The sequence below is a fragment of the Branchiostoma belcheri genome, unplaced genomic scaffold, assembly GCF_001625305.1.
Source record: "Branchiostoma belcheri isolate BF01 breed outbred unplaced genomic scaffold, Haploidv18h27 scaffold54, whole genome shotgun sequence".
In the NCBI taxonomy this organism is placed as follows: Eukaryota; Metazoa; Chordata; class Leptocardii; order Amphioxiformes; family Branchiostomatidae; genus Branchiostoma; species Branchiostoma belcheri.
This window is the reverse complement of record NW_017804176.1, coordinates 593,939-621,750: the sequence shown is the minus strand read 5'-3', so window position 1 is coordinate 621,750 and position 27,812 is coordinate 593,939. Positions and strand designations below refer to the sequence as shown.

The following is a 27,812-nucleotide window of genomic DNA, read 5'->3' as shown; positions in this document are numbered from 1 at the left end:
TCTGATAAAGAAATGTTTCCACTCTCTATGAAATTAAAACAGGAATGCCAAAACCTGTCCCAATTCCCTTTTACCAATGTACTAAATTCCCCATGGAGAAACCCAATACCCAACTCCATAAAGCGAACCAAGTTACCAGAAAATTGCATAGCATCTCAAAATACCAAAGGTTCTGCATATGAGATACCCCAATACTGCCTCAGAGAAATGGTGCTCAGCTCACATCTAACATCTTAACTTGTGACAGACAGTGCCTTTAATGAGAAAAGGGTTCCCTGTGGGTATGTTTTTCCATTTTTGATTTGCATATAATAACAACCATCTAGACCAACTGTCACAACAATTCTGTGCTGTGTATGCTATGCCACAATCAAGTGCACTTTTCCCACAATAGTACAGCATTACTTGGTAGACTTGGAGGTATCCTCTGTACTTACTGCTGGCTCTACGTTTTCATGGTAGCAAGTGGAAACAGAGAGCCAGCAGTATTAAACTACGATAATACACAGGTTACTAGTATTTATCTGATACATGTGTACATGTACATGCAAACTCAAATTAAACAACTTGCCAACAAATACTTTATCATTTCATTGCTGGGTAATTGTACAACAGTGACTACCCTGGTTAAGATTCACCTCTAATGATGTTAATGCTACATTTATATCAATACATGTACATCAATACATATCTCAAAGGAGTATCGCATAGTTCAAATTTGATATAAACTCTGGCAAAGTGGAAAAGGTTACCCTATCTCCTGCCCTGTCCTGATTGAGGAAGGACAGGACTGGGGCCACCGTTATCTGATATTCTCAATTGTTTGAAAAGAAACAAACATCAATCTGTCTATGACTGGGACACATTTAAACTCCCTGTCTCTTACCTGCCTTTCCCCTACGTAAAAAAGCAAGCACAAGTGACATGTAAGATACGCATGTCCTCCTGAAGACATGATGATGACGAATAGGAAATACACATGATGTCCCGACTACAGAACAGACATTATGCTCCTATGTGTCATTTTAGTTCAATTTTTGTAACGCTTGTGGGAAAACTAAAAAAATCAGCCTTTCAGATGATGCAGCAAAGGGAAAAGCACCCTAAGCCCTGTATCCTATCATGGTGTCATCTTGTAATGCCAGGCTTAGACACAGACACACTTGGAAGACAGCCAAATCCCATAGGTTACTATCATGACAGGACATCTCTTCCTATGCCTGACAGCTTCTAAAAGCCTTTATGTTGGGCTGCTTTCAGAAGATCATGGCTAGACTGAAACATGGTGATTCCAGGGCATCAGTTCACAGGGATTCTAGAAACTTGGTTTCCTGTCTGTGTAGCCAATCGAGGCAACGAAACCAAGGCATCAAGATATAAGACAACAACAACCTAGACTGCAGAAAGCACTTCCTACCTTTATCTGTTTCACGTGGTATGAAGCCCTGATCCCCATCTTTTTCTCCACAAAAACCACAGGAAGAGAGGAACACCACTACTTCCTCTCTTGGTGCAGCAACAGAATGAAATCCACATGCAAATCACTTCCATTCCCCCCAGCTGTTTTTTTTTTACAAGCTGCGTTTCACACCTTATGTGAATGGATGATTAGGACTTTCACGACTTCCTGCCAAATTCTCCATTGTGCGGTTAATAGGATAATTGTAGCTGCATGAACTTTCCCTCCCCTTCCATTGTTTCTGGGGAATTCACATATTACTCTCAATGGCTATTGATCTAATAGGTGCTTCTATTTTCCTAGGTTGTGTTTTAATGCAATACACACCATGAGTAAGAAGAGGTTAAATGCAAACATGCAATTTCAAGTCACAAGAGGTCCATAAATTTGATCACAGTAAAAGACATTATCAAGTCATGAGCGTACAGATTGCCTGAGGAAAACTTAATGTTGTTTTGGTTGAATACAATAATTTCTGATACATATCAATTGCCTCTTATCACTTTAGCAAAAAAAAATCACATAAAGCAGGAACAGAATGAGGTTTTCTCTTCATCAATATTACCAGCATTAACTACATGCCATCATTATCTACAGTCTGAGTCACGACACCCTGGGTCTACTTCCATACCCGCTCTGTCAGTGTCAGGCCTTCCTAGAACTCAACAAGATTACAGAACTCCTATCTAGTTGTACAGTCATCTTTCTTAGTCTTACCGTGTCCACTTCGAACTCTTCCCACTCCAAGTCCGCCCAGGCAACCCACGACACCATTTTGGCAAAACTGGCAAGACTTTCCTCTCCGCTGTTCACAATTTCTTCTGTCTTGTTCTTGTAATCAAACGGCAACCCTTCCAATCTCCTGCTAGCTGCGGTTAATCTCCAGAAAAGAAAGGCTTTCAAAGTCCTCTTTCAATCAGCTCTTCCTCTCTCCCCTGGCACAACAGAGGATTTGGTACCCACCAGAGGGGCTAGCCATCTACTGGATGTCTTTCCAACTGTCTGACGCTGATTTCTCTTTGTCAAATTAGAAATTCAAGACCTGTAATCTGGAATTCTCCCCCCTATCAGGTCCTTGCCTGGTCCCCTCTCCATCACAGCTGCATTCCTCCAGACCATCTGGTCTACTTGCACATTGCACCTCCTTATCTCAAAACAAAAACTTGGAAACTTATGCTAATCACTCTTCCACTTCCTCCCTTCTTGAGCACACTTCTTCCAGACAGGAAAAAATCCAGGAGAAGGGGCAATCGAATAACAAACATACTCATGACATCATGTCTAAGGAAGGAATTCCATCAACCACAAGATAACCCCAGGAAAACTTGGATTCCGGTTAGTCTTTGCACACACTGATCAGAAGGTCAATACTGCAGGCAGTTTGTTCTCCTTGAACACAACTCGTGGCAAAAAGTCTGCCCTTTACAGTTGTGGTTGAACTCCCCTCCCTGACCTACTGACTTCTTTTGAACTAAAAACCACTTCGCAGCTAATAGAAAACAGACTGGCCCCTTCAGGTAGGTACAGAAGATGAGCAAAACAAGTCTGTTGTTTTGGTTAAGGACATATGGAGTATATAATGTCTACTACTTCCCTAGATCACATCTGATGTCTTAAGTGATGATGATGAACTCTTTCAAATATTGCAACATTTGTAAAGAATCACTTAGCCATGGACTTGTGCAAACATGAGGTCCTATGGGGAGGTGACAGAAGTTGCCCTGCCAGTCTGCTTGTTGTTTTTGGCCCTCCTTCACACCCAAGTGAAAAGAGACACCCCTGGACTTTAGGTCAACAATAATAGACTTATCACTCATCTCTTTCTCATTCAAATTCATGATCAAGATCCAATTAACCTTTCTGGTTTCAGATATTATCAAAGTAGGTAGAAGAGCAGGTATGGTAGCCCAAGGTCATAGGATAGCCCAAGTAATTGAAACTCATTGGGTGGCAAAATGTAGCTTTGCAAGTTCCATCTGTCATCTACAAATGGAAAATTTTGTTGAAAAAGGAAGTGGACTAAAGTTACAACCTACTGTTGATACTGTGTTTTGAGTGGGAAGTCCCACCACACAGGGGAAAACAAACAGGAAACTCAACATGGTGTTGTTTGTGTTTGTGTTGTTCCCTTCATTAACAGGAAAACAACACATTGCCTCACAGCACACATTGTCTGACTGAACCACACTTTCCCTTTACAAAAAAGGCAAAGACCAAATTGGTTGTAGTTTGATGCCGAGAAATGTTTCTCAGGGTCATATCTAGCTGGAGCAAAGAAGTTAAACCTCTTTTAACCTCCTGGGTTCGAGAAAGATTGGTTCTGTCAAGTATGCCCATCTAATGGAAAGGTCATGGCACAAGGGCAGATGGAAGATTTTCTCCACAAACTTTCTGTGACGTCAACTACATCCAAAGCTACCATGGGATGCCTGCCCTTTCCAAGAACAAATGTCTTCATGAGCGAAATGCTTTAACGTGCAGGCAAAGATCTTTTTGATAGCTCTGACTGTAAACCCTGTGCTTACTGCCCCCATTACCCTTTGCCTGACTTTCCCTTTGGTAACAGTTGCCCTCTAGTGAACAATCACACCAGTGCTTGGTTCCTTTTCCCTAACTAGATGACCTTCTCCAGGAGTTAGGCGGAAATGAGTGAACACAAACCTTGCTCAGCCACACTTGGAGACCCCGTTCCACCTTCCAACTGCAGTCCAGGTTCTCTTGAAAAGAATGGGTGGGATCCCTCATATCATCTACTAGTACTTACCCTATCTCGTTAAAAAAACCTTCACCAATGTGGAGTCCTTTTGTCCAAAGATTCCCAGAAAAGAACTGTAAGAAACTTTACAAGTCCTCGAGGTAGATGCCCCCACCACAGACAGTTTTCAGTATACCACGACTGAAACCGTGCCAAGAAATGAATTACCAGCACCATAACCAGTGGGGAAAAGGGCAGGGTTTTTACTGTTGAGAACAGGGTGAATGTCAAGAGCGATCATTGCAGATGACACCTCGGGTGCATCCCACCAAGTATAATGATAACCTACTGATCTAGTCCGACTTTGTCCACTTACCCATTCCACCTTCAGGTATATCACCAGCCAGAGTTAAGAAAGAAGGTTTATGATAAATTCCACTGTGCACATATCAAATTCACAAACGCACAAGACCAAGAATAGAACCCTGGACTTGAGGCCACTGCATTGCACCAGAGAGCCCTTACCAGTTTCTATATAAGATAGTGGCTTTAAACCATCCATAAATGACATTTTAGTTATTAGTGAGAAAGTAGAGACCCTGCCACCTGTGATCAACCTTACTGACCCCACTGAAAAACCACCAGACAGAAACCACAGACATGCTACACCAAGGGAATAATTTTACACACGATGGGTTTAAGGTTAGAAAAAGGGCACACGGTACATACATATAATTGAGATTAACCATCATCTAGACCTGATCAGAATACACATGAGTGCCATTCGACTTTATCACCTTAACATTTTGCAATCAAAACCGTGATCTTTATGAGATCTCAGTAATCAAATCATTTCTGAATCTTACCCAATCACGTATAGTACAAACAAGAAGGTTAAAGGGCTCCCTTTAACATCCTTGGTACAGAAAACCTTGTGCCCTGGTTTAAAACAACTTAAAGCAAAATGAAAACCTTAAAGAAAAAAAAACTAAAAACCGTGCATCACTGCAAGCATTCAAAACTTAATAAATTAAACTCCAAATTAAACCCAGTTAGTTTGTACTCAAACTGCAAACCACACGATGCATAACCAACTAAAACTAAACAAAAGGAAATTAAAATAGATGAATTAAAAAAAAATTGTTGTTATTTTGACACCACAAGTAAATGTCAAGTTTACCAAGTAACGGATTAAAGCCACAGTACAGCTCCATGCACCCCAGTACTTGGCACTCAATATTGAATTGACAGACGACGTTGACGACGTAGAGTTCTGTGGATTAGGGAATGGCACAAGATGGACAAATAACAAGAGTTAACACTGGGCCGCAGACGGCATGCAATGGACACACAAATCATGGTGGTGGGGTGAGGTGAGGTGAGGGATGGAGGGGAGGGGGGCGTGCTGCTACAGGGCTACAGAGGGAAGACATGGAAGGGTGATTAGAGACAAGGGTTTGTTATAGAAACACTATTTTACTTACATAAAACTAAGGCATGCAATATGAAGTATTCAAAAGGATGCGATAAACTTTACAAAAGGTGACGATGGATACTGAGAAAGAAGATTCTGTAGAAAATATACAAGAGATGATATTACATGAAGTTAAGTTATGGAGTGAAAATTAACACATATAACGAGAGTTAACATGTGTTTGGTGATCTTCTCTTCCTTCTTACGACAGATGTCTTACAAAGAGGAAGACTCCCACCTCACCGTTTGACCTGTAAGCTTTGCCCCTTACACCTAACCTACCCTGTACTGGTCCCTCCAGACTTTGAGGTGTTCCTGGTCATCCAGCACACCGTCTCTACTGGTCTCCTCATCAAGTACCTGCAAGTACAAGTATGATTATGAGCAAGGAGGTTATGAGCAACTAATGCATAGACATTTATCCTTTTTCTTCCTTCTCCTTGCAGTAATAATTCTGGCATAACGTTTGTGCTGCTATAAGCAACAGAGACAAGGTTGGGTTTAAGAGAGAGAAATGAAAACAGAGAATGTGATGTACTGGGGAATACTGAATAAACCATGACATTTTGTACCCACCTTTTCAGGCATATACAATCATACAATCAAAGAACTTCTACTCCTCTAGGTGTTGTTCTTCCTATTACTCCTATCATCAATATTAATTCCTATGTCCTGTGTACCACTTTGATAACATACAGTGATTTCTTTAACACAGAAATGCAAATCTAAACAGGATCTTCCAAACGGCTCATCGGTCATCTATTTCCCGTAGACATGAAGCGTCTTCAGAATTCCATGAATTTTCTATGAGTTTCCAGACACAGTTCAAGGACTCTGCAAGACTATCATTCTCAGGAAATTTGACTATGTCAAGGATACTTCTTGAGATGATGAATGATTTCTCCTTAATCTTATTATCCTACTTCAAGATCCTACTTCCTACCACGTCTCAAAGAAACAGCTGCAGGAAGCCCTTCATCCTTCAAGCCTAGGCAATGAAGATTCATCCCCCATCAGGGAATAAACCATTTGCCTCCTAAATTTGAAGCCTACAGCAGAGGTAACATCTCCCTTTCTCAGGTGGGCTTTATATAACAAGCAACGCACACAGTCACCTTTGGTGTCTGCCATGTCTACATCGTATCCGCATAAATTGAGAAAAGCTTTCGAGCTGGCTCCTTGTGGGGAAATGGAAAATGGAGCTTGGAGGTACTCTTTATTGAGAATTTTTTTTCCTGAGAAATGATGTTCCTAGAGGGGCCAGTAGTCTCTCAAGTCAAGGATGTTTTAATTTCAACTACAAACGTATGAATAACGTACATGCAGCTCTTTTCAGTGAAGTTGAAAAACCTCAATGCAATTCCCTGTTTTTATCAATTTGAATATAATTTTGAGTAGATTATGTAACTTCAACAAGTTTAGGTCAATATCTACATGTTTGACATATTCTCTGACAAATTTATGTCTTTTCAATTAGCATAATTCTTAATGGAAACATTTTGAATGTTATCATGAAGTTCTGTGTTAGTAGTATCATGGTGCAATGCTGCATTTATTCCAACACAACGGCACGCAAGGATCAAATTTTCAACAACCACTGTCTCCTTCTTCAGGATAAGAAATAACCAATCACTTTAGAAGGTGGCAATGCTTCTTATGTACCCTTGAGTTGGAATTAAGTGCAGCATTACACTATGATTTGGGATGTTGTTAAGCCTACTGCTCACCTCCATCGCTGCCTCTGCCTCTGACAGCCAGGCCAGGAACTCCTCCAGCTGCAGGCTGAACTTCTGCAGCTTCTCCAGCGCGTTCTTCAGGTTCTGCTGACGCTCATGACACCTGTCAATCAACCACAACAGTCAGTTACCCATCATCCACCAGGATAGTGCAGTATGGCAGCAATGCAGTACAAGTATACGGAACTGGTGGCATAAAGGTGGTCAAGGTGTCACAAGTTTAACTTTCTCCCTGCTGCCTAATCCTGTGCCCAATAAAAATTTGGTGATACCTTACCATGTCAGAACATGCTTGTTCAGAATCCAATTTTCAAGTATCATCAAACTGAGGTTTCGTTGCTCATTCTTCTCTTTTATACAGAGGCTTGGATATCATGTCTTGCAATGCACCAAACATCACACTACAACAGCGCATGTTCATGACATAGATCAGTTTCCCACAAATCTTATTTTCTAGGAAAAGTTTTCACCACCAACTTGAGGATTCCCCAGAAAAGTAGAGATCTATTTCCCCAACACAAAAGCTTACATTAACAAGATTCTTTCAGTAGGGCATTTTATACAAGTCAGGTAAACCTATTCATCAAATGCGCCCAGCATTACTTCTACTACATGGGATCATAATGGTGACTCTGACTTCTCTGATCTATGTCTGCAAATTGGTGATACATCAATCAAACGTTGATACTTTAACATTCGGGCCAGGACAGATGAAATGTCGTCGTCTCAAAATGGAATCAAAAGGCCGACTTTAGACTGACGACGGTATACGATCGCACGACAATCGTTGTGGGCGACGGCTGACTTTAGACGCATGACCAGGAAGTGTGGGGGACACCCACAGCGCAGGATGGCACGCCGCGCGCCAATTCAAAATGGCGAGAGAACCCCCTTTTTTAGGCATGCTGCAGCAGATTGTTTTTATTCTGCTTTTAACTCGTTCTGTGGATGAGACGCCGAGTTTGTGCCCAGCAAAGAGGGGTATGAGGCACATGTACCGAGCGGGGCAATACTCGTTCGGTGCTGCCATCGGCCTGGCTATATTGGCCGAGAAATGTGGATCGTCGGATCGGTTCGTACCGGAGAAGTAGCGATTGGTGGCAGGGGATTGTGCTAGACACGTATGACAATATAAAGTCTTTGGTTTGACAACATTTAAATGATACAGGCGATATGCTTGGACATGAAATAACGCTTGCAGGCTTATTTGCATAAGTTCAATGACCTCCCACTTCCTTCGCCGGCGACGGTTCACTTTAGACGGTGGAAAATCCTCCTCGGACCCCCCCTGCTGAAGGATCGCACGATAGGGTCCGAGGTGGTAGTGACGACGATTCGAGGATTACCGTCGTGCGACTATTTTGATTGTCTTTAGACGGTGGTAAAATACCGTCGCCGGCAACATCTTGACGATAAACATTCGTACGACTATTTAACCGTCGTCAGTCTAAAGTGCCCCAAAGGCTAAGAGCAGTCTACTGTCTCCACAGGAGAAATTTGAAGATTGATAATATGAGGGAAGATATGGGAACATGAAGTCTTGGTACAGTTTCAAAAGAAGTAATTGATCATTCAATACTGACAATTGAAACATATCTCCAAATTGTATCCCAAAAGGCCTGCCAGCATGCCATTTAATCATATAACATAAGATTCTTTAAAAAAAAAAGCAAGGTGTTGTATTGAAAGATGATCATTAATTCTTACTGGAATATATTTTGATTGATTCAAGATATTGTTGAAGGAATCAAGATAAAACTGTCCAAATATGCACAACTCTGGAGGCCTAAATAGGAAGATCATCATCTCTATTTTGGCAAAGTTTAAGATGGCACGTCTCCAATGTGAGACACAGCAGTCCATGCAATCTGAGGCACAGCTTAGCTTTCTACCCTATTGATCTCTTCATCTGGTACTGGACATAATCAGGCCACTAGTAAAGAGTCTTTCCCCCCTTATCATCCCTCACCACAGGCTGACCATTACTCACCAACCCGGCCAGGTAATGAAGCCACAAGCAGACCTCCTGCCCTAATGGCAAAACCCATTTATCCATTCTCTTCTCAATAGCCGTGCTCATCACGGCGCTCTTCACAACACACTCCAGCTTTGGGGTCAAATAATGAATGTAATTCGTACCAAGCCCAACAGCTAGCAGCAGTTAATGACCATGGAAATCACGTACGGAGTCAATTCAGCAGCAGTAAAACGCGCCAGTGCTCTACTGTGTCAGCAGAGTATTTGGGGATGATTTGATAGCTAGCGCTCCCAGCAGGTGCTAAAAACCGTTCATTTTGAAACAGCAACGCAATCACAATATCATGCTTACGATGCATGAAATGCCTCGCTCCTCGATGTTACAGACTTGCGACAAACCATCTTTTTTTGAACGTCGGCCAGTAGCCAATGTAAAGATACCGCATCGTACTTGACAGCTTAATAACAAATGTGGCCAAAGACACACCCACATGATCACAGCAACTGCTGAAAACAGATGCTACCTGCAACGTAAACAGATGGATGCCACAGTAATAGGACACAAAGGGGCAACGATTGGCAATAAACTAGGACTACAAGGATAGATAACTCTTCCATTCTTCACAACGTAACCTGACCCAAGGCTTCAAATACTTTATTTCAGCTTCCTGCAAAGTGATTAATTATAGTATTCAGCATGTGTTCTTTTACCTTGCAAAATTGTAAGGTGTTGCTATCTTTTTCTGCAAGCTCAACATTTTTTTGTGCAAATTGTGGGTTAAAGGTGGTTTTTTTCAAGCCATGGCGCTTGATTGAAAGCAAAACTGCATTTCCTTGTCCACCATCCCTAATGTCAGTTGTTTGTGACTGACTGCGGAAGATGTTCTAAATGGAACTATTGATAACACACAACCACAAGCTCTAACTACGTCCATGTCATAAATAACTATTACTACCCCCAGGCCCATTCCAAACTAAAAGCTGCCAGAGCCAAGCAGGGCTATTTGTAATTCCAAAGAGTCTGACAAAAGGTGGAGGTAAAGCCATAACACAGCTTTTCAGAGTGCTTTGAAACTGCACTGGGCAAATAAAGGCTGGCATTAAAGGACAATGCTCCCACATTCAGGTCTATTTTGTGTCAAATGTCCTATGATAGAAGCCACATCTTCTATCATAATGCTATTGGGATTCTTTTATGATGACATAGCTACACATAAACCTTGACTTCTTTGCATGAAAGATGTAGACAGTAAGTGTTCAGCACGTGAGCTTTAAAGTCCCAAGTCAGTTGTTGAATGTGATATAATTGCGCACAGAAAAAAGAACTGTCAGATTCACCTGTTGTTTAATTGTTGCCACCTGCTGTTCACGCGATCGATCATCTGTTTGATCTTACTGGTGTCATCATTACTGTAGTCAGAGATGAGCTTCTGGGCCAGTTCATTTACTGCTTCAATGCTGGGCTGCCATTGTCGCAAGTTGTCCATGAATTCCTATTGAGAAAATAAAAGTGTAAGTTGTGAAAAATATGGACATATCTTTTCTTTACAGTGAATAGCGAACAGTTAGCTTGTGACCTTGATCTCCAAAGACATGGCAATATCATAATGTACGCTGTAATTTGCAAAAAGAGATTATTTCAGAATGAAACCAAGATTAAGAGAACATGGCAATGCGTAATTCAACAACACTTCATGTCGCTGCACAATTTTCTGCAGTAAATCCTATTTCAAATGCCTTCTTCCACAAACTGGCCTGGAGGTTGGTGTAAGCAATGTTCAGGGAGAGATATCAGGGCCAGATGCAGATGTATAACAATTTGACATTGAACTCTGTGCAATCAATTCCACGACGCCGGACGCCTCTGTTGCTGATCGTCAGAACGTCTCGACTGCTGCCAGAGGCAATTAACGGCAAGATTTTGTATGTCCTTGAGTGATATTGGTTTCAAACTAAGTCTGTTGCAGCAGACAGTTAATGTCTCAGTCATGTAAGACGCTGGTTATTAACTCCATACTTAGACTTTCTGTCATTGCTTTTGCCCTTTCAGTGGCTGGCCTGAACTTCCACCGCTGTCTAATTTATAGACAGCAGACAGGCTCTATAATTGCCCAGTGACCACACAGCAACTTTTATTTCCCCATGGCAATATAAATGTAATTTCCAGTTGTGCAAAGGCAATGAAAAGCCGTTACAAAAGATATATCTGGCGGAAGTTGGCTTTCAGCTATAAAAATGAGACACTGGACAGGAAAGCACTAATCCAGAAAAGACCTGGCCTGGCTTTTTAGCACAGAATACGTGAGCACACATTATTACTGGTGAACTAGCCTACAGTTTTCTATACTACGTATAAAATATAATAGGTTCAACACTATACATTAGTGCTTATTAGTGTAGGGATTGAATTTTACAAGGCATATTCTAGAATGCAGGTCAATATTGGTACAAAGTAGCTGCTTTCACACAGGTTAAAATGACAATTTTTTTGCTGTTTAAGATATGACTTAGTTACTGAATAGTTGCTTTGGTCATACAGCTTATGACAAGGCAATGTTTCTCCCATACCAGTCTAGTAATTGATGATTAACTGGAAAGGTAACATTTGCAAAGCAAATGCATATTTACCTTTGCATGTGGTCTGCTCTGTTAATTCTTACTCAAACACAGTCATACAAACACATTCATACATATGGTCAAACAGGAGTCTAAATCCCTCTTGCTATAAAATTGCAATATGATGTAACCCAACACTAGTTACCATGGTCACAGACATCTGGTTCATGTCATTGAACTTCTTTGTTTGGAGAACAAGAGGAAGAAGAAGAAGAAACAGAGCAAAAGCAATAGGCTTTCCTTCTGTGAAGGTAAACATGAGGATTTAAAGTGGGTTTAAAGTAAGATAAACCAGTCAGTGTGCTAGCGGACAAACCTTGTGCTGCGCTATCTGCTTGTCCAGAACATCGACCGTCTGTCCGACCTCCGAGTCGTGCTCCACCTGTTGTTCTGCCTGCTCCAGCCACCTGTTGACGTCCTCCCTCAGCTCGTCCCAGTGGTGGCAGTCTGTCAGCATGTTGTCCAGCTCTCTCTTCCTGCTGCCCACACGGGTCGACGCCTCGTCCCACTGCTCCTGTATTCTGTCCACTGCAAGTGAAGGTACAACAATTAACATTAGGGCAGTACATTGGAAGCAGTGGTTAACCTACTACATACAAGTGGATGAAGTTTGACTGCATTGTTCTGCTGCCCACCCAAATCAATGCCTCGTGCCCTTGTCTCACTGCTCTTGTATTCTGTCCACTTCAAGTGAAGGTACAGCAGGTTAATTTCAGTAGACTGCACTGGAAGCAGTTGGAAACCTACAACATGTGGATGAAGTTTGATTGCATTGTTCTGCTGCCCACCCAAGTCAATGCCTCGTGTCACATTTTTTGTATTGTCAACTGAAAGTTAAGACTTAGCAGTTGATGAAGACAGCAGGCCATTGTACTGTGATTACAAGTAGTTATATTAATTCTTTAACAAACTACAATGGGATAGTGCTTATCTGTAGCACCCAATGGTTTCTCGTACACACACAGGTAAGCTTGAGTGGCAAAGATTGATGACATGTTATTTTACTTCTAAGATATGCGCACGAATGACATATCACCCGCAAATTACATGTTCCCTTACTGATGTGTGAGCTTTGACGTCAAACCTAGATTACAACTGCCATTTCGCATCATCCCAAGCATGTTTCAAAGAAAGACTGAGTATCATTTTCAAACAGACACGTAATATTCAGATAAAGACAGCATGAATCAGCAGCAACTTAATATATTGTCTTAGATAGTTGCCAAAAGAAGACATTCAAGAAAACTAGATGGAACATGAGAAGACACGGAGCACTAAAGAATACAGATAACATTGATTTTTGTTATCTCTTTCAGACAACGCAACAGAGCCTTAAGAAAGAATGCCCCTCAGCCAAGCTGTGAGATACGATGTTGGCAGTGCCGAGTCAGCTGGGTAGCACTTTAAGCCTGATGGCTGATGTTCTTATCTTACCCTTCTCCTTGAGGAGCTGCTTGTCGCTGTCTGTATCGGCAGTTTGAATGAGTCGTCTGCCGGCAGCAACCACTGTATCCAGCTGGGGCTTCTTCACGTCAAGGTCATTTAAGACGGTCTGTAAAGGGCAAGACACACGGTCAGGTTCAAGGAGAAACAAATCACATGGATTTTTAAGGAAGTAGAAAGGAAAATGGGCTAGCTGGCAATGCCTCCCAGAGGCTGCACTGTCTTTAAGTTGTGCTGTTTTTCTCCTCTGCATGTCTAGGCAATGTTTGTAGCATTCATCATTCAAATTTTCAATGCTAATCTTAGCTGTTGTGGGAGGGTACACATCCATCACACAAAAATATAAACGGTTTCTCCCAAGTCTGCCACTTGCTGGTTTCCTTTAATGCGATTTCAGGAGTCGAAAGAATCTTTAAATGCCAATGATAATTGATTTATGCCACTGCCTTTAAAACGGTTCGAGTGCAAATATCCTTAGTAGCTATAGTGCATAATTCAGCAGCTATCTCTTAAACGCTGAGTAAGCGAGGCAAGAATTTTCATGCAGGATTATCTTATGCAATCCAGAAGATAGATGGTTGTTGTTGGCCTGACATGTACTAATTAGCCATAAATTCAACTCAATTCCTTTCTTCACAGCTGCAGTAACGAGGATTATCCATCATGATGAGGTAGGCAGCTACAGATCTTTATCTACCGGAGCGGAGGGTAGCGCCATTTTACCTTCTGCTTGATTATCATCTCTTCGATCTCTTCTACGTCTCCCACGGTAACAATCTGCGACTTCAGCATGTGGTCGAGCAGCATCAGCCAGTCACGCAGCTCGGCCACCGACTTGTCAAAGTCGGGGTACATGGACGGCATGTCTGCTCTGGCCTGCATGGCACCAACTTCTATCCTTGCCGTCTCCATCTCCTCCATAGACCCTGGGTTTTTTGTTAAATGAGCCACAGTGCAGGTAAGCTATGTTTGTAATTACAGAACATTTCACCACTGACATTGATCAAAGATGGAACAACATGTGATCTTTGGCTAATTTCATGTCTCTGTTTACTACATGCCAGTAAAATGGCACATGTTGAAAACACTAGAAACACGCTATTTGCTAGTAAAAAAGCTACTCAATTGCAAAATACCATCGATCTGAGAAACATGTTCCAAAGCATCAAAACAATCAACGTCAAAGAACTGAACAATATGATGACTGGGATGCTTCCCAGTATCAGATGCCAAATCGATAACTATCAAAGGAAGAACTTCAGCGGCTTCATTCAAACGACCCAATAGACTGTAAAGTGCAGCCCGAGGTCTGACTTTATGGCAGGTTTATGTAACACATGGGGCCACATACAATTTTCGGATGTAAGAGGATATTGATTAGAACCTACTTCTTTGCTCCATGACCAGGGATTCGACATCTGAATCTGAGGTTGGTCTGAGGTTGGCTGCCATGTAGCGGATCTTGGCCCAGTCTGCATTCAGCTTCCTTATCTTGTCTCTGACGTAGTCGGGTACCTCCACTTCCAGATCCTTGCTCTCCGTCACCAGGCTGTTGTACGTGAGGTTGACGTTATCGACGTTGGACTGACGCGCCGTCAGGGCATCTTTCATCGTCTGTTGGCAGGGGCAGACACAAGTTTTGTAGATGTTAATGTCCAGGACTGTGCCATTTTCACAGAGGTGATCATAGAATGGTGTAAAATTGGCACAACAGTAACGCGCATAGCTAATAACTGCTTTAATATCCATCAGCAAACTGAACAAATGGAAAGACATTACTAAAAAGAAAATGTAAATGTACATATATATTTTAAATGAGAATATGCTTCAACGTAATTTGAATGCTTATTTTTGTAGATCCAGTAATTTTGACTGTTATGAGAATTTCTAAGTACTTTCTCCTTTTTGTAAGTGTTTTCAATTCAATTTTTTTCCTCCAAATGTCAGGAATCCTCATATGGAAACAAGCTGTCCACCCATGCAAATGTACTGCACTCTTTAGACCTGCCGAAAGCTGAGAAATAAATGAGTGTCAAGTACAGAAAGAGTCAACACCGTCCATAAAAGGGGAGTCCATCCTTCATGCAGAGCCAGTGGCAGGTGATGAAAAGTTCACAATTTCAACCTAATAACGTCAAATAGCCGGGAGAATACCCAGAAGCAATATATATGATGTTTCCCTGGGTCAGTAAAGGTTGCCTGTCCACTGGAGATAGGCATAAAGACTATGTAAGCACTCGTAAAACACAAGCCACGGCTTTATGGATTCTCTGTTTCTCATATTCTCGTCCATGCTTTGAATCCCATCAGTAGTAAAAAGATGCACTTTATGGCTGGAACTAAAGCCTTCCACAAAAATATTGCTCCCACAGGCATGCAATAAAGATTATGAGCGTTCTCACAAGATGTCCGCACACTTGAGATAAGCAGAATGCAAGGCTAATCCAATTAAATCTGTTTTTAAGTCACTCATCAACAATAATTCACATATGAGGATCACAAACATTTAAAGACGGTTTAGAAATACAACTGCAGCAATAGGGTCAACTGCTGCAGTGTCCTCTACAAAAAGTGCAGACAATAACTGGCCATACTAAAATATTTGGGCTTCCTGCCTGTAAGTTCTAGGGAATTAGTGAACCATAGAAGTATAGGTGTACAGTAAGTTTTGAAAGTACCCAGACTAAGGTACAATATGCTTGATTTTTTTTCCTTTAGGAATAGCAAGTTTGTCTTTAGACGAATGTTGTTTAAGAGTCATACACAAGAACAGGTGGTAAGATATAAATTGTAAATACTGTCTTACTATTATAATAGACAGTATTGTGTCAATACAGATGTCTAAAGTTTAATGATGTATCAATATTGGGAAATTTGGGGTAAGTCCCAATTTACACAGTGTTGGCAAGAACGTTTACAACCTTTTGTCATAATTTATCAATACTGTCTTGATATTCAACAAAAGTAGGTAGTTTTACAGTGTCCATAGGAGTCATCAGGCTATTTTACAGCATATAAATCTGGTTATTTCAAATCAGAAAGATACAAGCAATTTGGAAATCCAATTAACTTTTAACTTTTATTATCTCTAGAAGTACTGCTGTTATAATAAAAATATAGATAACAAAACACACTGAGAAAAGCACATTTTATGCCTGTAAAACTTTCGACCTGCACAATCAATAGCAAGAAGATACAATCAATATGGTAAGGCTTTAAAGTTAATCGAATTTCGAAATGTCTTTGTAACCCTTTTTGAAAATTGACCAGCGGTAAATAGACATCATGTTAGATGTAGTAAATGTAACCAGTGATGTGTCTAATCACGACAAGGGTGTGGTAACTGGTGAAATTAATGTAACATTTTACAGGCTGGAGGACACTTTGTACATTACCATCCTTCATTAATTCCTTGTGGGACAAGATAATGCGGGATTTTAAGCATTGGGAATAATTCACGTCATGCTGCCAACACTATGAGAGCAAAGACACACACTGAGATCGAGGAAGTAAGAATGCCCATGGGATAGAGCTGTTGATTGGAATCTAAAATGAGAAACAAAATTTCAAGTTATTAAGCGTTACCCTTGCAATTAGTGAATGTGTTAAAATTAATGGACATGTTGATGTGTGCAATTAACTCAGGTGCAGAGGGAGACTTGTTATTATTTGAGGCATTGATGCAGGAGTAGATAGATTTGTTTGTATTCTGCATAACCCCAGCAGCTACAATTTGTGCAGAGCTACAGGGACACATTTAATTCAGCTCATGATCATCTCATGATGCTTGTTTTGTCATTGTGCCAACTAGCAGCTGAACTCTACAACTTGCGGGCTTTTGTTGCTAACAGATTGGCCAGTTTTATTCTCACTTCAGATCTGAAGCCACCATGAGGCAATAAGGTAGTTATAGCAAGGAACTGCTTGGTTTGTCACTATCTCAGCTGATGAACTTAACAACATGCAGGCTTAAGAGACCAATAGGGGAGCACGTCGGCAAAATGTACTGCACCTGTGAGAAACCCGTAATGTATTTTGCATAGCACTTCGGCAGAACGTCTCATATAAGGTCGTATTCGCACATGTAAGGTTAACACTCTGTCTGCAGTTTACAAATGTCATGTCAGAAAAGATATCCTCTGCAACAGGCAAAATTCTAATGCAATGTTGACCAACAAAAACCAGGTTTTGTGCAGGCGTAGTACGTCCTGCCGACGTGTTGGGGAGGGGGGCACATTTCTGAACCCCAGCCTACCTTAGGGTCGATGATGACCTGATCTCCCTCGTCAAACGAGGTAGCGCTGGAGATGGGGCCCTTCTGCTGCTCCAGCAGCTGCATGGTGTGGGCCATCCACACCAACAGCTCCTCCAGCTCCTCCAGGAACGTGCGGCAGAAGTGCAGCTGGTCCTGCAGACCGCGACGCTTCTGGGGGATCTCCGGCGTCACCTGCACAAGGTAAGTAATTGTACAATCCTTTACTAGAAAAATATGTTTAAAATATCATCCTCCCTAGATTTTGTACAGAGGATCTTGGCATAATTGAAAACCTATAACTCTCTTCATCAGCTACATGTAGCTTTAGAGAAACACTTGGAATTGTGCACATACAAGGCCTAGGGGTGACAAGTTGTTTTATCAAATGCAGCAACGTCAATGTGTTATGCCAAATAAAGACTACACTACACTGACCAATTGCAAATACAGATACTAACATGTTGTGGTGTGTTGAGAGGCAATAACTGAAAGACCTTAAAGTTTAATGACAAAATCACAATGTACATGTACTGCATAAACTTTCGCAAACACCGATATTTCTTGAATGGATCAGTAAACCACGGTGCTTTATTCAAAGGTTACGTGTATGCAACCCACCGTCAGCCATCTTGTGTTCAGGTTGTCCACCTTCTTCTTGACATTGCTGACCAGCGCCTTGGAAGCGCCCGGAGTCGTCATGATCCTGTTCCCTGTCTGGTTAATGGTGTTCACATTGTCCTGTCTGGACCCAAGGTCATTCTCCTTGTCCTTCAAGGTTATAACAAAAGGAAAGAACACAATGTAAAAAATACATACATCCCTACCTAAAAGAAGACTGCTTTAAAAGAATAAGCAAAGGAGAACATATTTCTTTGTTCAAAACAAAATACAGAACTGTTTCTAGACAAAACATTCACCTCAGTAAAGCCTAACATACACTCATTAGTATTCAACATACAAATCATCCAGAGAAAAACCTTGCTTCCACAAAGCAGAAATGTCTTAAGTGGAAAACAAATATCACTATTAGCTTTTGACAAATAAAAGCTTAATTAACAGTAACATATAAAAAACTGATACTCAAGTCCATAAAATGTATCAGTGATTCTGCACAATCAAGACAGTCATATTCACTCTGAAATGTGTCTGACATGTCAGAAATTCAAAATAAGTGTCCCCGACCAATTCTGAGTTAAAGTTTTATTTTGGTACAGTTAGCCAGAATAGCGCAGTTGAAGGCTTAAAATATGCTTTTTGGGCGCGACCAACATGTCCAGATAGAGACATCAGAAGTCGTTTTCCGTGCTACTGTTGAGGTCCTTCTGATGTCTGTCTGGACATGTTGGTCTTGAATCACAATTTTATTCCACTTAAGTATAGATTTTTACATGTTACTTTTGAGCTTTTATTTGTCAAAAGCTGAACAGTGATATTTGTTTAAGTCCATAAAACTGTATCAGTGAATCTGCAGAAGATAAAGGTCTCGAGAAAGACCGTACCTTGACTTTCTCCAGAGCTTCCTCTAGCTGGTCCTCGTCAGCGGGACAGACCTGCTTGTTAAGGATGCCCTCTGTGTCCTCCAGCCAAAACAGCAGCTCATCAATCTCCTCCTGGAACTCCTCTGTCTGCATGCTCGCCTCCTCAAACCTGGGCAATGAGTTAATCACAACTGGTTAATAACTATGTATAAAACTATGCAACGTTCATACACACGTAGCTGGTTGATAGGTTATTATTGACAGTTGACACTACTCAATACTGATGAATTTACATATGGAAAAACTTGCCGCCTCAAACCCAGGAAGTTAATGACAACTGGTTAATCACTATGTATAAACTCAGAACAGAATCCAGGAAGAGGTCTATGTAACGTTCATATAGCTAGTAGTGGTTGAGAGGTGCTGGTTAGGTAGGTAAATAGCTTATTCATAGGTTATTATTCACAGTTGACACTAGACAATACTGATGAATTTACATATTGCACTTTTTGACTCTTGCAAAATCTAATCAATTTTACACATAAGTATAAGTATCAAGTATTAACTTTCTATTAATATACTTCAACTTATTGCTGCGTCTACAGAAAGTTTCACATAAATATTGGACAATCCTTCAATACAGGATATACATGTATATCTAGTTATTGAGGTACTGATTTTAGAAATATTGATCAGATATTTCAACTTGATACCTAACTGCTATCGATAGCAATTAGAATAACTAGGGAACGGGACAAGATCAAAATGACTATTGATTTTGACAAACATTATACGCACAACTGTTTACAATATCATTCTAATATAATACAGTTCCCTCCTTTTTAAAGTGTGACAGTCCAAGTAACAAACAGGCAAACCAGTGCTGCATTGAGTTAACCTAAACCCTATTGTTTCCCAATGATGACATCAACTCTAACCCACCAGTGCAACTTGGCAAAAGGCGTGAAGTCTATATCAAGGTATGAGATATTACATCAGGCCTTTAGGCCATATTGATTTCCCCATGTCACTGCCACTTACAATGACAAATCGCCAACATGCATGCATTATTCACATTTAAAGCAACACACATGTAACCTAAGCATGTTGGACACCCAAAATAAAACTACCTGTCACACTACAGCGGTGATTCCATCAAATATACATCCCGGAATCAATATGGCGAAGTCCTGGCAACAAAAATACCACGCAGAGCTGTTTGTATTCCTGCAGCCCTGTGCTGATGACATGTATTTGTACATGTAGGACCTGGTGGATATTAATTATTTCCACCCGAGAATAGAACAGACACATTGCATCTCCATTATTCCCACTAATTACCATGTACCATGTCACTTTGGGTACACCCTTACTGCGATTATTCCCTCACATGCCGTAATAAAGGCACAAGCTGCCAGTGCACGCTGTTCCTTTGGGTCTCCGCTGAAATACTGCTACAGTTTGATACACCACGAGAGAAAAGATGATATACTTGATTGTAAAAATTGTAAAGTGCCGACTTTCTTGCTATCAGGAAGCCGTGAAGTGGCAGTGGCAGAGGTTAAGCTTGGACAGGATTAATGAAAAATGTTGTGAAGCCGACCACTTATCTTTGCTACAAGCGGGACGGTGTTAAAAGCAGCGGCAGAATATTCCGCCCCCCCCTTGCAGGGGAGAAGCAGATACATATCACATGAGAGTGTCGACCTTGTTTGAGCTTCATAGTTATCTGGGCACTCTGCGTGAGAAGCTGATGAGCAATACTGTGCTGCTACTTTGGTTTAAAATTCAATCTGGGCCTGTACAGGTAGCTGTTTTTCACTGGAAACAATGTTCTTATTACCCTGTAAATTACAGGTGATCATTTCTGCTCTGATCACAAGTACGAGGGAATGTTACATTTCTTCTCCTTATTATTGTTAACAACCATAACAAAAGGGCCAATGTTGTTAATGCAAAATGTTTGTTTCTCTGATTATTGTTTCTCTGATAATTGTAGGTTGGCATTTGCTAAGATAAGTACGATAAAAATTTTCACTTTTTCTTCTTGTTGTTGTTGTGGTCAAACCTGCACCAATACCTACAATTATAAGGTTTTCAACCTAAATACATGTATTATTTACGGTACAGTGATTCCGTTCAAAACATTGGGGGAGAATACCTGTAACATGTCATCTAACAACTTACCACCACTGCAGGTATCCATAGTTAATGGGCATGTCTCTTTTATACTTTACAGAACATAACATTTGAAAATGAAACCACAATAGCTGAGAACATGCCGTGATGAAGTCATCTTGCCAAGTCGCTCAAGCCTTCACAGCTTGCTTTGTGACCTGTGAACTCTTGCCTTCAGGAAAGTTGTCAATCTTCAACCACGCAACCTGTTGTGGTCACATGACAACAGTTAGGAGAGAAAGCCCGTAATTTTCATGCAAACTAGGAGGAGGGGCTAGAGGATAGCCTTAAGGTAGCTTCCTAGCATTAGGGAAAAAGCCAGTAGTGGCAACAGCATATAGGGCTGGGATTTTTTGGTTGAACCGTAGAAGGAATTATTGGTCGGCAGGTATGAATTTATGAGGTCTGGTGGTTGTTACCTTGTAAAAAGGCTGGGTATACTGCATGGCAATCATGACTGATGCATTTAGTTTGACATGCCCAAGGCCACAGAGCACCTTGTAATTTTCTCCGGGCAGTGGCAAGGGAATGCTGTTGATTTGCATCAAGTCCATTCCAAATTTTTCCAGGTATTAGTCAAGGCCAACATAAACTACCATATATACATTTTGTACACCCACTCTTATGTCACTACACTTAGACATTAACGCCTTCTGAAGTTATTTATGATCGTTAGCACCAATGTTCCTAGGCAATTACCCTGCATATTGATAGATAGTGAATCACATGCTGCTGAGGATAATTTTATATACAAGTAAGAATGGAGGCACCCTAAATCTTAACTAGTAAATGTCAACACGTAATGTTAACAAATGCACATTACACCCACCCCGGCGTGCAACCAAAATGTCATCCTGCACTTGCATACACATTTTCCATCTCAAGAGAACATCTCCTCATAACATAATAGCTCAATGTTATTACTATTCACGCTACAGTCATGTGAACTTGAAAATAATCATGATTCAAAAGTTCCTTTACTTTTGAATTCTTGGTACAAGGGGGATACAAAATTTGAAACGTTTGGTATTGTGCTCTACAGTCAGGAGCTCTGAACAAGATGCCTGATGTCAAAACGTAAGGAGAGACTCTATACAGGTTGCGTAAAAATAAACTCTAATGTCCTACATATTCTTCACAGATTCTCAGAGATTCCAAACTGGCATCACTCCAGCAAGCTGTGCCAATCTCCAATCCCACCACGTTCTACAGGGTAACAAGGTCGACTTTGTGTCAAATTACCATCAGACACATGACCTTTATCCCACAGGGTCGGGGATGCCCCCCTTTAATTCCCTAATCCCTCCATCTGTAATCCCCCAGGACGCCCCTGAATGTAATTGCAGTGGTGCTCTAACCCTCCCTTTCAGCGGGGAGCCAAGTTTGGGGCTGAAAGGCCACGGAGGGAGGTTTAATCAGATTCTGCTGGGCCAGCAAGGTGCAGGGGTGGCTAATGTGTCATTTCCACTGGCCATGTTTCAGTTATCAAAATATGAAAGGACACTGACAGGACGATATGATGGCGAGAACAAATTTGAAAGTCAGACCAGGTTGATAAGTATGCAACATCTCTTAAATGTACATTCTTAATGGACAACAATCAAAACATGTAACAAGAGATGGCTACCTATTAAAAGCAAACCAATTTTATTGTGATTTGTGTGATTTGCTTTTCGGCTAAGATTTAAATACTACTAATAGGCAATTTGTCTAGAGTTATAACCTTACAGAGAGATTAGCATTAGAGGATAAAGGAATACAGTTACCAGGACCTGGTATTACAAGACAAATATGGTATGAATCTAAAGAGAAGACCATTGAACACCACAGAAAATCCTTAACTACCTTGCAACAGAAAACCGTGCTACACATCATTTGTTTAAATCATCAGATAGATACACCCCTACATCCAGGCAAAGCCTTCTCTTCTGCTTCTTCATTCTTACATGTCACTGCGTTTGACATGACTAATGTCTCAAACAAAGGCAACGTATCCAGATGGATGACATACATGTGCCATGATCTTCACACTTGGCTGCACTGCCTGCACTCTCTCCCCTAACTCCAGTAAATCACAGCTCCCTCCTGTCAAAAGATGCTGATCCCAGCAGGTGGAGTTCCATCTCCCAGCTTCCTGTGCTGCTTTCAGATTTGACGTGACAGATATCACTAGAGGTTGAGACAAGCACAACTTGAGTAAATCAGAATTCCCTCCTGGCAAGTGCACGGGCTGATACGAGCGATGGAAGATGATGAATACAAGTTACATCTCTTGTTCCATCAGACTTGGGATTGAGATAAAAGCATCAAGAGTGAATTGTAGATAAGACTCCTGGTGTGCCCTAATCGTGAAGTTTGACTCCCATGTAAAATGCACAATGATGTACAAAATGGGATTGTTGATTTAAGCGGTTAGTTTGTGGGCTGCCCCCCGCGACCCACCTGCACAGTTCAAACGCTGGTTAATCCTCATCCCTCACAAATTGAATATCCGATTGTTTCAGGCATCGTTGATTCCACCGTTTCACATTCCCGGGGACCTGCGGTAACGCGTGCTGCCACGGCTGGGGGCTGGATGGAGCTTCTTGGCTCGTCACTGCAGGGCATTAATGCAAAAGGTCAAGTCGCGACACAACCTGAGCATGTCAGGCTACATTTCTGCACCAGCTGCCGTTTGGTATCGATCCAGCCTCCACAGCCGGGAACGGGGAACAGACGTCCACAGCACCATCAGTCTCCACTCCAGCACACTGCTCTGTAAAACCTGGCAGCTCCAGCGGGCTCCTTCATCTGAATCGCTGGATCCCGACCAATCCAAGAACGGCTACGACTGTCCCAGTCCCGCGTCGATACAGAGTCGGCTTGACAAATGTCACCATGGCGGAGGGATTAAATCGGCGTGTCACACTTCCAGGTACTGGGAATAATTGTGCTAACCCTGTTACTGCCACGACGCAGCTCCCTTTAATGCCAGGAGGTTAGCGGGGGTAATTGAACTAACCAAGCTTGCTGGTGACATTACTTGTGTACTTTCTCAGGGCAGTTGCTTTAGAGGACACATGAAATGGGCCGATGAATCATCCAAATGGGTGATAGACGTCTGGAAACCGGTGCCTTCTCCCTCCAGCATCTCTCCGAATGATCCAAACAAATCTGGGCCGGGAGATCCTTGCCGCGCTCCTGGTGTTGACGTCAGGTGGAGGAGGTGGCAAAAGCAGCACAGCAGCGATGCCCGATCGATGAAGTGGTGCTTCCAAATGCCAAGTGTGGATATTGAGGAATTTCCCTCCATTCGTCTCCATCAATAAGCAGTGCTACCACAGGAGGCATGCGAGACGGACCGGCAGCACAGCCAGACTAGAAAGAGTGAGACGAACGAGTCTTGCTCGCACTCAACCTGATTCGTTTGGTCATAACACCGTGCAATTTGCTCCAAATGAAAGGATATTGCAGTAAAAATGCTAACACATTATGACAATGAAGCCAAATAAAGGAGATATAGTAATGGCACTAACAGTCCCATTTAATTAGACTATGACCTGTATTATGAATAGATAATTCCTTTTACAATTCAAAACATGCACCGACGCAGTGCAACGAAATCTTATCATTCTATGACATTTTCTAGGCTGACAATTATTCAAACTATACAGGGACGGGGTGCAACAAACTCATAAGCGATGACGGTTTGCGAGGCTTCAAATTATTCAAACCCGGGCAATTCCCCGACCCCACCCTAATTCGTCAGTGCTCTGCACCCCGTGGCACAACTCACGCTGCCGAGGAAAGGGGTCATGATGTGCCCGTTATGACTTGACCATCCATAATGCAGAATGAATGGGTGCACTGGTCAGAGTTAACAGCTGTGACTGGTAAAACATACCACAGCGCCATTTCTGCCGCTGGACTGGAATATTGATAAGTTTGAAGCTGACGTTTCTCATACACATTCTACTTTTCCACAGCATGAACAGAAGGGAAATAGAACCATATTTAGAGAGAGTAAGATTCACAAGTTTGAAGCTGACATTTCTCATAGACACTTTAATTTTCCACAGCAAGAACAGCAGGAAAAGGGTAGTCATATTCAAAACATTTACTTTTTTCAACAGCCATGATTATATGAATTTAATTTGATAGATGAGATCGTTATGTCTATTATGATGGGAAAAGCTCGCTCATTAATGTCAGTTAAGATAAATGTGAGCAACATTTTCATTCATTTATTGGCAGTGATAGGCAAATATAAGGTAAATCTAGCACAACCCTGAAATGAATGTGTAAATCATTACCATGACGCTAACTGACACTGTCATGTCATAAGTCACCAGCAAAAATAGTGACATTTTCTACTTTCAGTGATACAAGAAACCATAGTTACATAACTGGATCTCAACTCTAATAACTATCTTTTTTTTTTTCATTTGAAAAACTAAATTAAACTAAACCAGATGACACAGAGAATTGTTTTATGAAGTAATGAGTATGCAGTCTCAAATTCATGTCACGTATTGCAAAGACCTTTCAATTCAACTAAGCCTTGTTATTCACAAAGAAAAGTCATCAATCTTTTGGGAGGTGAATGAAATATGCATAGATGGTAAACATTCTTGATTGAATGCTAATTGATGACTAGTAAAGTGTGACAAGCAATGTTCAAGCTGCTGACTCTAGTAGGTGTTTATGTGCTTCTTTCAATAGGGCTATTTCATCTGTGCCATGATGAAGCATGATACATGTACATCTTGCAAAGAATTAGTTTGTACATTGCCTTAGATACTTCATTTATTCTTTAAGAAAAGCTAAGGTCTACATTGTTCCATCTTACTCTCTTCCAACATATACTGTGATGGTTATAGCTTCCTATTCACCATGAACAAAGTTAGCCAAGAAATAAGAACTTCTGATACATGTATAAGTTTGCAGACTCCTCTACAAATCATGTCTATACAGCAATGGGACCTGGTCAAAGCCCCTCAAGACACCTATTAATTTTCCAATTATTAAAGAGAAGGAAAGAGAGATTGGCTATTGTACGTTGGCTGCCTCTGTGGCACCTTTGGCGAAGCGCCAGGCAATATCTCCCCACGGTTATCAGAAAATAATGTGACAACTATACGGGGAAACAGTGGAGACTGTGCAAATTGTAGGTAATTTGTCTGGCTCTGATTATATGATATATACTGCAGTAGCACTTCTGCTCTTACGGTCAGATTCCTGTCAAAAGTTCAACTTCAGCTTTCCCCTACTACCCAGTGATAAATTAGGAAATACCACTATCAATAGAAAAGCTGACAAGAATTGCAGGTCGTTACCTTTCAGCAGTTCTCTGGGACCAATCAATGCAGACAAAAAGGGCTGAATTTTCCATTTGCCATAGAGGCCACTTGACAAACATGATATGCCATGGAATACAAGTGTATGCTAAACACCCTCAAGTTTAATTTTTCAGAGTTTCAGTATAGTTTGGGAGTGACCTTCAATATTCAACAACCTCAAAACTCTTTTGTTGTTGAATACTGTACATCTTGTCATGTTCACTATTGTTTTAATTTCCATATCATGACACACACTCGTGTTAATTTTGCATTACTTCTGCAACATAGAACTGCTTCAACAACAACTTTGAAACACAGTGAAAACCTCCTTTCCTCTCCTGCTGAAAAATTAAATGCCTCCAAAACTTAACATATCTACAGGCATTAAAGCTATAAGAACATTACTTGCTTGCTGTCCAATGCTCCTAAATCCATGTGAATAAAATAAAACAACTTTTTCCAACTGACCTTTCCTTCCTGTCGTTGACCTCTGCACACAGCACCCTCCACCGTCTGTTCAGTCCATCCAGCTTCTCCCTCAGAAGGGTGGCGTCGATGGACGTGCACTGCTCGATAATCTCCTGCCCGTTCGCGTTCAGTCCCTCCACTTGCTTCCTGTGGTTCTCAATCCCGTCTTGCAATTTCTATGCAAAGTAAAAACAGGAGCAACATCTTGAGGAGGGACGCAAAAGTACATGTTACGGCACATACTAATTACAGAGATAATGCATGGAGGCCTGAAGGTATTCGTGCTGTTTCTAATATGTTGAGTAAATGCATTCTTATCGCTGGAGGTTAATTACGTCAAGAAAGCATTGCTAATGAAGAGCCTGAAGAAAAAAACATGGCTCTCAATTACAAGGAAATGTAGCAAGTGACATTTGAACTGGGAGGTTTTCAGGCTTACGTCTTGCATAATGTCACAAACTAGGTCCGTCACAGGGGATGGCAAGATTACTGTCACCGGGGAAAATGTCAGCAAATCAGATTAACTTTAGCATGAGTGGGGGTTAAATGGCAGAGAGCCAAATTTAAGACTAGGATATGCTTGGCTGCACCTGGGTATTGATCCCACCACTTATCACAGCAAGCCTACCAGCACCATGGACAGAACCTGCAAACCAATATCCAACACAAGCCCAAAGGAGAAACCTGTAGATTACCTTACCACGATTCCAGCCTT

The 27,812-nt window shown here is 41.4% G+C and overlaps 1 protein-coding gene across 17 annotated transcripts in view; it reads right to left on the bottom strand.

Moving 5' to 3' along the window:
* LOC109481190 (dystrophin-like) overlaps positions 1-27,812 on the bottom strand; it is a 204,793-nt gene that overhangs the window by 53,027 nt on the left and 123,954 nt on the right. For 15 of the 17 annotated variants that reach the window (XM_019783695.1, XM_019783706.1, XM_019783708.1 and 12 more), the window contains 12 exons: positions 27,098-27,273; positions 19,155-19,302; positions 18,274-18,423; positions 17,656-17,847; positions 14,789-15,014; positions 14,124-14,326; positions 13,392-13,509; positions 12,274-12,485; positions 10,680-10,834; positions 7,356-7,467; positions 5,911-5,988; positions 5,335-5,427 (listed from right to left, as the gene is read on the bottom strand). In XM_019783695.1, the coding sequence (XP_019639254.1) occupies positions 5,335-5,427; positions 5,911-5,988; positions 7,356-7,467; positions 10,680-10,834; positions 12,274-12,485; positions 13,392-13,509; positions 14,124-14,326; positions 14,789-15,014; positions 17,656-17,847; positions 18,274-18,423; positions 19,155-19,302; positions 27,098-27,273 (1,863 nt within the window). The remainder of the gene's footprint in view (positions 1-5,334; positions 5,428-5,910; positions 5,989-7,355; positions 7,468-10,679; positions 10,835-12,273; positions 12,486-13,391; positions 13,510-14,123; positions 14,327-14,788; positions 15,015-17,655; positions 17,848-18,273; positions 18,424-19,154; positions 19,303-27,097; positions 27,274-27,812) is intronic. The other 2 variants (XM_019783704.1, XM_019783709.1) reach the window with 1 other exon arrangement.